The 13,766-nt window shown below is 44.2% G+C and overlaps 1 protein-coding gene across 3 annotated transcripts in view; it reads left to right on the top strand.

Annotated features, from left to right (window-relative positions):
- The window catches only part of CCDC171 (coiled-coil domain containing 171), a 212,585-nt gene that overhangs the window by 124,586 nt on the left and 74,233 nt on the right, over window positions 1-13,766 (top strand). For all 3 annotated transcript variants that reach the window (XM_079959164.1, XM_079959166.1, XM_079959165.1), the window contains 2 exons: window positions 3,753-3,898; window positions 8,025-8,079. In XM_079959164.1, the coding sequence (XP_079815290.1) occupies window positions 3,753-3,898; window positions 8,025-8,079 (201 nt within the window). The remainder of the gene's footprint in view (window positions 1-3,752; window positions 3,899-8,024; window positions 8,080-13,766) is intronic.

A 13,766-nucleotide genomic window follows, 5' to 3' on the forward strand; every position in this document is an offset into this window, starting at 1 on the left:
GCTTGTTCTCCAAACCGGAATTGCAAATCACAGTTTGATCGTGGTTTGCAGTTCATGTTGGGAGGGCAAGTAACCCACAGAGCTTGCCAGTTAGGATGTAATGGCCAGCTTTTGTTTTTTTGCTGTTTTTTTGCAGTAAATAGGAAATAACTCGGTGTAGTTTTAATTCTGTTGAGTAAGTGTTTCTAGGCAGAAAAGGGTTTAAATTATTTTGTTAGGAAAAGTGGAAGAGAAATGGTCTAGCCTCTTTATATTTTCCCAGCGTATAAAGTTGCGCCCTGTTGCCTGCAAACTGAATGCTTGAAACGATGACTTAGCTGCACTCATTAATTCATTGTGTTTGCCTGTGTGCCAATATCACATATAGTTCACATTGTGATGCTAAATGGAAGTAGCACCTTCTTTGCCTTGCTTACTGAGTGCGATGTCAGAACATTTAAAGCACACATGAAGCCCACTTAAACAGGTTGGTTTAAAACCTATTTAATCTCAAATGGATTGCACCCTATGGTGCAGTTCTGTATATTATATGTTTTTTATTATTGGCAAGCAACTCCGAAGCCCGGCTGAAGTAAAAAGCGGGGTATAATTATTATTATTATTTAAAAAAACACAAATAGTTGCAGTCTAGAGAAGGCTGTGTCTATCTTCTGCAGACAGAAGGAGGTTTTTAGTCTACTGCTACCCACCAACAGCAGTCCCTCAATCATGCCCATAGCTAGCTGCAACTTTTCATGGGCAAAAGACCTCTAGAAGAAGAAGAAGAAGAAGAAGAAGAAGAAGAAGAAGAAGAAGAAGAATGAAGGCCTGCCTACCTAACGCCATCAGTGTTGTAAGAATATCTAAGCTTCTCAATGTGGAATCTCAACATAAAAAAGACATTAAGGGAGTGATGGTCTAAAGTTAAACTCTGAAGTCCCTCCCCCATTGCCCTGTACTTGGGTGTAGGAAGGCAAAAGACCTGTATGCAAGGAATAGCACATTCTGTATAAGAATAAAATAGAGTTAAGTTCAGATTTATAATGTACAGAATGTGTCTTGTTTTGTAGTCTCATATTTCTGTCAGAGAAATATTTGGTGCTGTTTGTTTTTCTTAAAAAAGAAAAAAAGGACCATTTGTTCTTCCTGCAGTATCAAAAAGGCTTTTGAAGCAATGGATTTATCTTGTATATGATTTTTTTTTTTTAAAGGGAAGGGGGAAATTCTTGAGTAATGCAATCTCCCTCCCACCAACCCTTCTAAATTCGATTAACTGAATTTTGCGTGGATGTGGTATGCCCATGTGATAAAGAAAGTATACGTGGCAATAGGCACATTCATCCTAGAACACTGTTGTTACAAGGTAACTATATTTTCTCCTTCAGCTGTATTGTCACTGTCTTGCAGACTTTAAATGTACATTTTGCATTTAAATGCTAGTTAAAATGCAGTACAGTGGTACCTCGGGTTAAGTACTTAATTCGTTCTGGAGGTCTGTTCTTAACCTGAAACTGTTCTTAACCTGAAGCACCACTTTAGCTAATGGGGCCTCCTGCTGCTGCTGCCGTGCTGCCGGAGCATGATTTCTGTTCTCATCCTGAAGCAGAGTTCTTAACTTGAAGCACTATTTCTGAGTTAGCGGAGTCCATAACCTGAAGCATATGTGACCTGAAGCGTATGTAACCCGAGGTAGCACTGTAATAGGAACTGGACTCCCCACCCCAATTTCTTATTTCTTCTCGGCATTCATTCTCTGAGTCACTCCCAAGAGGAACATCTGTATCTGAAGATCTTTGAAGCCCTCTTGTCAGTCATCCTATGTACAACCATTTCAGAGCAATGGTACCTGTAGAGAAATAATCTCAGAGCTATTCTTGGGTTCACGAGCCTCGTTTCCAATATGTATGCGATGGTTATTGTTTTCATGAATTTGCAGAATCCTCCCAAGGTGTGTGCCCACGTCTTTCAAAAGCAATCTTAGAAGTGGCCCTCTGCTTCCCAGGTGTTTGATATAATCTGAGGTTGGCCTGCAGAGGTCCTTTGGGCTTCCGTTCCACAGTTGAGTTTCCATTGACATAGGCTAAGTTTGCCTGCTCAGCCTTCCTGGAAATCAATACCCCAAATTCTTCTACTGCTTGATCTTTCAAATCCTCAGATGGAAGATGTTAAGAATAGATGTAAAGCGTTATGCAGATATTTTAAAATTCCTGGCTCCATTTTGAAGGTTATAACTTTTTAATTTGTCAAAGTAGCATATAGGAATTTAGTCCTGCTACAGTACAGCTAAGTCCTTTTGCAATAAGCATTACAGCCGAAAGGTAAACTCTTATAAAAAGGCGTATTTTTGGAATTAGATTTTTGTGTAAGAAACTCTAAATACAGACAAGAATAAACAAAATGCAGAGACTATGAAAAATCTAATATAGCCCTGGCATATCTTTAGGCTCTACAAATTGTAATATCTTTCAACAATAGGGAAGGTTAGATTAAAAGAAGAGCTTGAGCTTCTTCTGCATGAAAATTGGGCTTAGCAAATCCAGAATCCTTTGAAAACATTACCTTACAGCAAACAGAATAAAGGCCTTGATTGTAGTTTGCATGCAAGTTGTCTAATTGTTTGTCCTTTGGGGAATTGTGTGCATGAATGTATCAATCTAAACTAATTTTCTACTTGAAGCATTTTATGTTAGAGAGTAGATCCTGGGGAAGACTTCAAGAGATGGAAACTGCAGTAAAATGTGCAAATCAGAAAAGCCATATGACTCACTTACGGAATGTTTGTGTTTTATACAGTGGTACCTCGGGTTAAGTACTTAACTCATTCCGGAAGTCTGTTCGTAACCTGAAACTGTTCTTAACCTGAAGCACCACTTTAGCTAATGGGGCCTCCTGCTGCCGCTGCGCCGCCAGAGCACAATTTCTGTTCTCATTCTGAAGCAAAGTTCTTAACCTGAAGCACTATTTCTGGGTTAGTGGAGTCTGTAACCTGAAGCGTATGTAACCTGAGGTACCACTGTAATTGTCAGAATGGTATTGTAACAAATTGAGGGACTATAGAATGGGTGGTTCTCTCTCTCTCTATATATATATATAGTGTGTGTGTGTGTGTGTGAGAGAGAGAGAGAGAGAGAGAGAGAGAGAGAGAGAGAAAGAGAGAGAGAGATCTACAGGGTGGCCAACTTGAATAAAATATTGGGGGGTGGTAAGCCCCGCCCCTTATGATTGATCACATGGTGCAGCACACTCACACCATTTGAATGGCAATGCCCATCAACTGGGAGGGGGGCCCTCAAATATTTTATTGGGGGGCTGAAGGCCCCTCGACCTCTTGGCTCCTATGTATATTTATGCCATCTGTTTCGTCTATATTTCTATTCCTTTCCCTCCTGAGTAGCAGTTTTCCATTAAAACGCTTCCATAAATTGAGATGCTTTGGGGTTTCTCTTTTTAAAATATACTTTAAATTGCATGGGTAACTCTTCATCCGAAATACTGTAAGGAAAGCATAAAATAACTTTTTAAAAAATCTATACAGCACCTGTAGTATCTGCGATTGTGGCAGGTGGGAGTGTTCTTGTGTGCTGCTGTAATGCAGTTAAATTTTTCAACGCGGTGGATGTTGTAAGAAGGGTAAATAGATACTATTTTTATTAGAAAATAGCCTCAATCTATTTCACAGTCAGTCTGTATTCCTCTTTGTTTAATAGCCTATGGCATAAATTGAAGTTAATTATCGGAGCTGACAAGTAACTCTGCTTTCTGTCTGCTCCCAGAGTCTCTCCGAGGCAAAGATGGAGCTGAGAAGAAAAGATCAATCTCTGCGTCAGCTCAATAGACATCTTACCCAGCTGGAGCAGGACAAGCGTCGGCTGGAGGAGAGCATACGCGATGCAGAGAGTGCCCTCCGCATGGCAGCAAAGTGAGCACTTGGGCCTTGGGGAGATCACTTGAAACAGACAAAAGATCAATTCTTACTTTCATGCAAAGGGTTTTAGCCTTGGATAGTGCAGCGCTGGAAAACAAAAGTACAGCTGCCTGTCTTTGAAATTTAGTAAAAGATCCTCTTGAAGGAAGAAAAGTTAGTTCAACATACTAATGGCCCATTTCAATCATTGCGGAGCCCAAGGATGGGTGTGATTTTAGGACAAGCGGTGCTGCCCCCCTCTCTCTTTCCCGTTGTACAGCGCTCGAGCCACCATCGCTGGCTAGCAGACTTGAATTCAGCAAGCGGTCCTGGCGAAAGAGCAAAGGGCTTGATATGAAAAGCCGGCGTAGGGCAATATGTGGCAGACTAGAGCAAGGTGTAGATCTGCAATTCTTGCATCTGCAAGAATGAAGATCAGAATACTTGCACGTGTTGGTCTATAAAACTCTGTGGCAACACATAAGCACGAACATTGGCCATGCTTTGTGTCAGCTGATGGTTGCCATTTGCAAAGACCTGTGCGCTGGCAAATCTGGGTTTCTCTCTCCCTTCAGATCTTCTCAGGACCATCCTTCCTCCATTTTAGCTCTGATGTCTTGGCTTCTTCTTAAACAGCCGCCCGCCGCCACAAGGATCTCCCAACCCTCAGCTCTACTCTGACTTCCGCCTGTTTCCTTTAGCAGCTGATGCTACTTCTGTCGGGTCCAGGCTCAACCTCAGCCTCTTCTGAGCCTCTTCTTCTGTCACCTCAGTGACAGTTTCTCTGTGTCAGCGCACAGTCTTCCCCCTGCAGGCAGTGCTGTGCATTTATTGTCTTCAGTCAGAACCCTCTTAACTCAGGGTGATCGAACACACGTCTCGAAACCCACAGGCAGCCCTCAATGCCTTTTTTCAGCAGCCTTCAGCAACATTTGACCCATCAATTCAGCCTTTGAGGAAGTTGCATTCCCAAAGCCGACAAAGCAGAGGTGGAGAAAGGTGAGGGCGGTGCGGGCGGTCTGCCCTGGGTGTCATCCCTGAGGGGGGGTGACATCACTGCAAGTGGCACCCCCCTGGGACGCTTGCCGCCGCCGTACCCCCATGGGATGTCCCCCGCCGGCAGCGCACCCCCGCTGGCAGCCAGCCCTGCCCCCACAGGCCACGCTGGGTGCCAGAGCAGCTAGCTTCGCCTCTGTGGCTAAATGAGGCGCTGGTCTTTGGGAAGGAGGTGTGAGGGCTCCAGCCATGTTCTAGAGTCCTCCCTCCTCCTTCCCAAAGCCTAGTTAGTTATTTCCCAACTTTGGGAAGGAGGCAAGGGGAGGGCTCTAGGACCCTGCCAGAGCCTTGTGCCTCCTTCCCAAAGTCCAACGCTTCACTTAGCTGGCTTTGGGAAGGCAGCGCAAGGCTGGGGTTGGGGTCAAATGTTGGCTTTGTTCCCCTCCTGCATGCAACGAGGCAGTGTGTGGCCCACAAGTCCCGTGGTGAAATACTCTTGTGGCCCACTTGGTATGAAAAGTTTGAACTGCCCTGACCTAACAAATCTCAAAGTTTACTCTGAAAATCCTACATACATATCACTGGACTATAACAAAGGGCCAAAAAGGGCAGAAATAACCTACCACAGCTTACGCTTTCTGATCAAAATGACCTATATGAAAGAATCCACATAATTTCGCAGTTGTCATGATGGAAACCCTCACAAAACGTACATTAACTGTATCAGCCTAGCTGTTTCGTTTCAGACATTCAACCCCTTTCTCCCAGGCTTCAAAAGTAAACTTATCAGTCTATTCTATTACTGCTACTACAACAACAATTTTAATTTATTACCTGCCAAAGGATTGGTTATAGCAATTAAAAATACAACATTATTACGAAATTACAAAGAATGTCATCGCAAACAATGAAGACTAACATTGCCATCTCACCACAACCCATGGTCACGAAAGTGACAAACTAAATGGCTTGGAAATTTCAACTTTCTTGACACACCTGAATTGGAGCTAGCTAGGCATGAGATGACATTAGGAATATATTATTCCATTCTGCCCAAGGAGGGTATTCTGAGTATGATTGCTTTTCTCTCAGTATGGTAAAACTAGGAAGTTTGGCAGGACACAACAGTATGTGAAGCCAGGCTTCTCATTCTCCACTGGAAAAAGAGGAGGGAGATCTTTGCAGGGAAGATAAGGCAAGCAGGGGCATTTTCCACATACCCACCACTGTCACCTCAAAACTCTGCCCTAATTAGGGTGTAAAGAAGGGAAATGTGGTGGTAGCATTCAAAGGATAAGCCGTGTGTTGGCCATTGTTGGCAGGTGTTCTTAGTAAGGAAGTCATTCTGTTTAGAATGGAACTTTTGACCTAAATAGTGATGAAACTGTAACAGTCAGGAAAAAATCTGCATGTACATGTTCTTTTATAAGAACTGTTTGGTTTGTAAATACTGACCTTTTTTTTTTTTAAAAAAAAAATAATTTTTATTAACTGGCCAATCACATCAAATTAAATCACATCATATAAATTCCGAATTACAAAGCCAAATTTTTAAATTTTGTTGGGGGAACCCATACTTCAAGATCCAAAGGGGAATTCAGATCATCTTCTTATTACTGCGTTAATGTCCAAATCAGTCCCAATCAGTCCAAACAAAGTTCATAATTCTATCCAGTCTTATCTTGGTGTTACCACATCATATCTTGTTCGTATAATTTCTCTTTTTCCTTTACGATCACTTCTGTTAGTCTCTTTAAGCCGATAGCAAGTGTAATAATCCTGTGTGGATTTCCCGTTCCTCCACTAAGTCCAGATGGTTTCCATATATCTCCTTCGTAGATAACATCACTTTTTCCATCATAAATTTTGGCATTTGTCGCTCTTAAGTCCCACCGAGGAGTTGATTCATGATATGTAAACAACTCTATTTCTCTCTTTCTCCTCCCAGACCCAAGAGCTCCCACAATGCCTCACAAAATGGCGAACGGCATTTTTTCCTGACTGCGTCACTCCAAAACTCTTAGCTTTCCAGCTTCATCTTGAAACATTGCTTTGGATCGAAAGTTTATCTCCACACAGCCTTAAATCCACAGCTTAAGTCCTTAATTTCTGACTCATTAGGGGAGGGGGATTCTTGTTAAGTCACATAAAAAGGTAGAGGCAGGTTTTTTCCCCCTCCCCCCTCAGTCATTACCGTATCTTGACGTTCTTCTCGTATTTTATTGTTGTCTTGTTATCAGAGATCTCTTCTGTCAGCAGTATTTACTCCCCTTTTTCCTTGATGTATGTGCAATTAATCATGTCCAAATTATTTCTTTTAAAGATCATTGCAACCAGCGGCGCGAATCGGGGACGGCGTCGAGGAGTGCCGAAAATCCCACAGGAGGGCTTTGTGCCTAGTGCCCCCACCCCCACAAATTCGGGGGTGGTATAGGGCACAGCAGGCAAGGGCCGTCCCCCCCCCATAATCCTGGGGGGGTTAAGGAGGCTAATTACCCCCATCATAGCCTCCAAATTACCTCGTGTGGGTCGGAGAGATGTTATTGTCAGCCATCTTCTGATGCGCCACCTAGTGGCCCCCTGTAAATACTGAACTGAATAACTCAACAGCTAACCAGATTGTTAATGGAATTGAAGACATACTCCTTTACGCTGTTGAAACCCAAGAGGAATATATTTAGGATATGCCCTATTCCCAACATTTCTAGGTACACTAGGATCTGGATGATCCTCAGCCACAAGCATTAAATTCTGAATTTGTGGAAACATCCATAGCAACTCATTAGCAAATACTAGACAGACTCGGAGCCTATCCAATGTTGTCCAGTATGGAATTGTAGGTGGAGCTGTTATCGGCCCCCACAGTGGAAATTTGTAAAGACTTGCTTATCAATCTGCTTTCTACAGGAAACACCATATGCTTCACCTTCAGTCTGCTGAAGAAAAAGAGAAAGTGTTGCCTTTGGCAGTCTCTTTATAGCTACCTAAGCTAAGCATTTTATACTTGCATCAGAGTTATCCAAGGACAGCAAATCTTGAGGCTGTTGACAAAGCTAACAAATAATGGATGTGACATTAATTGTGACTGTAAACATGCTAGCCAGTGTCTGTTACGAGTTGTTTTCTTTTTTCTTTCCTTCAACAGAGACAAAGAATTAATCGCTGGCCATATGAAATCAGTAGAAGCCAACCTTCAGAATGTGAGTAACTTGCTTGACTCACTCCCTGACCCCCAACCCCAGTCACGTTTGTATCTCAGTAACAGTATTTTTGAATTACTTTTTAATTTTATTTTCTGTACCAAAAGAAACACTGTTATTCAAATGACCACATTCTAAAAACAATGTCATGATAAAATGTGACCACGTCTAATTATTTCCAAGTCCCGGCTTTGATCAATGCCGCTTACCCTGGGCAAGATGATGCGTTAAAACATGGGTCAGCAAACCTTTTCAGCAGGGGGCCGGTCCACTGTCCCTCAGACCTTGTGTGGGGCCAGACTATATGTTGCCATGATTATGACCCACTTTTTTTTTGCAAAAACCCATATTGGGACCAATCCCAACATTGCCCAAATGTGACTTTTTTGGGGGGGCGGTGTTCCCTCATACACCCACGCTTCTTACTTTGCGTTTTACGTGTTGAAAGTTATTATTTCTCTCGTAAGACGGGGGGGGGGGGGGGCTGAGGTAAGTGTGCCATTCCTGTCAGCCCTGGAGAGCATGTGTGCATGCGTGAGTGAAGGGAAAAGCCATTGGCCACGCTAAGTCAGGCCGCTCAAGCAAAAAGTTCTTTTCCCCACGTGAGGGAAGACAAGGTGGCGGTGGCTATTTGCCTTTCCATGCACCGTGTAGCTAACAAACGGCCTCCACAGCAGAGCGCAGAACTGTTTTGGAGTGCAGCCTCCCAGGCGCTCCCCGCTTGCTCTGGCGGGGAGCACTGCCGTCACAGACACAGGCAGCCGTCGCTCCCGAGGCGCCTCCGAGCCTCTGCCTCCGCAGCTGCTTTTCCTGAGGTCAGTCGCCGGCAGCTCCATGGTGGAAATCCCAACTGTGGCTCCTTTCCCCTCTCCCCCCCCCCCCCCGGAAGAAAAGGTTGCTGTGTGCGTGGCGGACGGAGAAGGGGCTTGGCTCGAGCAGCTGCCCGCCTCACTTTTGACCCCCAACACTGGCTGAGTCGCAGAAACCATTGTGCACGCACGCTATGCCGGCTGCCTAGATTCCTGGACCATCTGCGGGTCGGATCTAGAAGGCAGTTGGGCCTGATCCAGCCCACCCACGGGCCTTAGTTTGCTGACCCATTCTTTAAAACAACAACAACACATTTATTTGTGCTGTCCAACTCACGGCACAGCTCATCTGACACTATACTAAGGGATACAAATAGGTGGTTTCAGGCCAAGTCGCACAGCTAAACCTCTTCTCTTGCGCTCTTTGCCATCGCCAAACCCATCAGGAATGCCATGCCACAACAACACATTTTCCCAACTGTGCAAGATTGAAAACGCCTGAACTCTTTCCCTTTCAACCTTGATATGAGGAGACTGTGAGCAACTTCAAAGTTCCCAGACCACAGCCACTCAGATGTTGCTCCTTTGTGGTTGAATGGTCCTCAGCAACATGCATTGAATACAGCTTTCCCCTTAAGGTGAACTTGGACCATGGGGGCAATTCACTAGAGGAAAAACTGCTCCTTGGGGGAGCTATACCTAATGTATACCTGTCTGTACTAAAGCAATAGATCATAAGCTCAATGTTAACTTTTCCTAGGGATTAGAGGAGTTAACTTCTTTGATCTATAATGTTGTTGATTTCTGGATTGTGTTTTCTGTGTTTTGGGGTTCTACTTTAAATTACTTATCAGAGCACACAGCATCCGGGATGTGGGTTCTTTTATGAAATAGATAAAATAAATATTATATTGGTGGTTGCTTTCTTGTGAGCAGTCTGGAAAATCAGGCCAGAAAGGTAACTGCTACTCTAAAATATTAATGCGTACTATGCTTTTTCACTGCTTCTTCTTCTTCTTTTTTTATAACTAACAGCAGGAGAGCATAGCCGCAAAAATTTAGAAAGATAAGAGTTTGCTCTAAGACCTTCCATTGTGGAAAAAGGCCTGCAGTTGCAGTAGCAGAATGAGACTTAGGAAAAATCACTGGTGCTAAATAGATTACTTTTTATCATGTTTTGATGGTCTCATCTGTAATATACACAGGAAAGGGAAATGTTGTATAGTTACTTATCTACTTGGCTCAGAGGTTGCATAACCCATACCCTCCAACGTTTCTCCAATGAAATTAGGGACGTCCTATTCCCTAATCATCATCATAATTTTATTCTTTATACCCCGCCCATCTGACTGGGTTGCTCCAGCTACTCTTGGTAGCTTCCGACATATATAAAAACATAATTAAACACTAAACATTAAAAAAGCTTCCCTATACAGGGCTGCCTTCAGATGTCTTCTAAAGGTGGTATAGTTAGCTATCTCCTTGGCTCAGAGGTTGCATGACTCCATACCCTCCAAAGAAAATACGGACATCCTACCATACCCACCAACATTTCTCCGATGAAATTAGGGACGTCCTAAGGAAAAGCGGGACTTTCTGGGATCAAATCAGAAACCAGGACGGCTTCAGAAATCCAGGACTATCCCTGGAAAATAGGGACACTTGGAGCAGTACTTATTACAGGAGCGGGGACCTTCAGCACGTTCACACGTCTTGTCCCACAAGGGGGTCCAGTTTGGCCTGCGAAGCCATTTTCCTACAACCAGGCTCACCCTCCCATCAGCTGACTTCACCGGGCTTGAGAATTTGTAGAACCCCAAAGCATTTAAATAAATTTTGAGGTTCAGCTAGCCAAATCCCCGCACTGTCAGGAATTCCCAAGTCTTTGTGGTTTCCCCACTTGCACCAAACTATTCCTGCTTACCCCTTCCATCCATTTTATATGTACCACTGTCCTTGCTACTGATTTCCTAAAACGAGCACAGGCTTTCCTCGTACTTAAGTCAATTCAAAATATTTTACCACTCAGGTCTTCCCAAAATCTACTTACCTTTCAAGTCTCCTTTTGTTCTCTCCTGTTCCAAGAAGTTTCCTTTTGACTCAACAGTCAACTTGGAAAACCTTACCTTCCTAGATAAAGTGTGTTCCAGACTCTTCCATGGCAGCTTCTGCCTCTTCGCTTTCCCTTTACAGTTCACAAAAGCTGGAATTGTGGGCTTCAGATACGCATTCTTCATGGTTGTTTTATATATATATATATATATATTCATGCAACTCAATCTCATACATTTTTACTTAGAAGTATGTCCCACTCGGATCAGCGGGGCTACTTCCAAGTAAGTCTGCAACAGATGAGAAGATTAGAGTTAAATTGCTGTTCAGTACATAACAAATTTGATAGAGGATGGAGAGAGACCAGATAGCTATCTGGTGAACTAGTTCAGAGTTGATCAGTACAGATATGATTTAGTACCGTATCTTAGTGGTTTTATGGTCTGTAGCAAACTGTTTCATTTCAGTTCTCAGTGTCCACATAATTTTAAGTACCTAGTGCATCATTTAAAGAGGACCATGTCATCCTTCCAAATTCACGTCCCTGCAGTATATACCGTATTTTTCTGTGTATAAGACTAGGTTCCCCCCCTAAAAAATAATGTCAAAAATTAGGGGGTGTCTTATACATGGATACATCTCCCCCCATTTTCTTCAATCTGAGTCCCCAAAAGTAGGGGGTGTCTTATACATGGGGGCATCTTATAGACAGAAAAATACAGTACAGTATGTGCTAAATACAATTTGAGGATGACTGTGCATATGTGTGTTTCTTTCCTGCTGTTGTATATGTTAGAAGCCAGTCTCCCAATGTATTTACTGGGATAGTAATAGACACATAGTTCCTCAAGGTTTACTCCTGAAGCCTTTCTTGCAAATGAGTGTAGCCAGAAGGCAGCAGAGGTTCAGTTTTACTTCTCCTAGATGGGCTCCCTTCCCAGGGGTTGATGAGCACCACCTGCCCCTATACTTCCCTCTACAGAAGATGCAGAAACTGCCTTCTTGACTGTTGGATCCACTGTTGGCCTCATCCAGACAGTCTGTCAGCCTGTCTTCATATGCAGTGGAAGTCCCTAACTCACTGAGGGTTTAAGACCCATCAGCTCCCCTCGCCTGGTCTAGCCAACCAGTTGAAGTATGCTGTTGCATGACGACAGCTTCTAAGAGCCACAGGTGAGAGCACGGTGCAGTGGGGGGACCAAGGTGGATGAACTACCCAGAAGGATCACATCATGTGTTTCCCCCCCCCCCACTAAAAAAGGTAAAGGACCACTGACCATTAAGTCCCATCATGAACTACTCTGGGGTTCCGGTGCTCATCTTGCTTTACTGGCCAAGAGAGCCAACATTTGTCCGCAGATAGTTTTTCCGGGTCATGTGGCCAGCATGACTAAGCCGCTTCTGGCAAAACCAGAGCAGTGCATGGAAACGCCGTTTACCTTTCCACTGGAGCGGTACCTATTTATCTACTTGCACTTTGACATTGCTTTCGAACTGCTACGTTGGCAGGAGCTGGTACTGAGCAATGGGAGCTCACCCTGTCGCAGGAATTCGAACCGCTGACCTTCTGATCGGCAAGCCCAAGAGGCTCGGTGGTTTAGACCACAGGGCCACCCGATTCCCCCCCCCCACTACTCCTCCCCTAACTCCCGAGACAGATGGATGCCGACAAAAGTACACATTCCCGCATCAGTTTTGACACACTTTTCTAGAGAGAGGTATTATCTTCCTCTTATTCAAAGAAGTAACTGTGGGATTGAGTTTGCTTTAAAATGAATGCTACAAGGACCTGCAACATAACCTGACGGAACAGGCCTGAAAGCACAGGCATTGGTTCCATTTGTCTGCCAGCAGTGTCAGCCGTCATTGGAACAGTTAGGGGAGCGAGCACATTCCCCTTGGCATCATCTCCTGACACTTGCTCTTCCTATCCAGGTGTTCAAAGCCACATCTATAAGTCATGCCCCCCCAATCGTGTAAGCCTCCTATGGGTCTTAGAACCCTTATCTCACAAGTTCCAAACCATGCAAGGACCCTACATGGAGAGAAGGCATGGTGTTTTGGGCCTTCTCCGCCCCACACGTGAGCAGTGGTGGGCTGGGCTACTGGGATAGGCCAGAGGGTGCAGGAAAAGCAGTTGGTGTCCTGATCTGCCCCCTCCCACAATTCTAATTCACGGCCTAGGACCCTTGTACCTACGGGACCGCCCCACGGAGAGCCTCAAGGTCCATAAATAGCAACACCCTAGAGGTCCCGGGCCCTAAGGAAGTCAGATTAGCCTCAACCAGAGCCAGGGCCTTTTCAACACTGGCTCCGGCCTGGTGGAACGCACTGCCTCATGAGACCAGGGCCCTGCAGGATCTGATTTCTTTCCACAGGGCCTGTAAGACAGAGTTGTTCTGCCTGGCCTTTGGCTTGGAGCCAATTTGATTCCCTCCCCCTCTTTCTTTTTCCTTTTTCCTTTCTCCTCCTGTGATGAGGCTGCATTTTAATATTTTAATGTTTCAATATTTTAATGTTGTATTTTAATCTTGTTTTTAAGTTGTATTCATTCAACTTGTTTTTATTATTGCTTGTTAGCTGCCCTGAGCCCGGCCTTGGCTGGGGAGGGCGGGGTATAAATAAAAATTATTATTATTATTATTAACCGTGTAACCCTTGCATGGGGCTGCCGCCAATGTGGGATCTTGTGAGAAGAGCCTTGGACCGAGTTGTGCTTTCCCCAGCAAATGCCAGTATCACCTTCAGGAGAGCTGCTTCCCATCTTGAGAATCATAGTTTTAACAGTACATCATTGGAAGAGCCAAATAACTGGTTTTTGCTGGA

This window comes from Podarcis cretensis (genome assembly GCF_951804945.1).
Source record: "Podarcis cretensis genome assembly, chromosome: 17".
Classification (NCBI taxonomy): domain Eukaryota; kingdom Metazoa; phylum Chordata; class Lepidosauria; order Squamata; family Lacertidae; genus Podarcis; species Podarcis cretensis.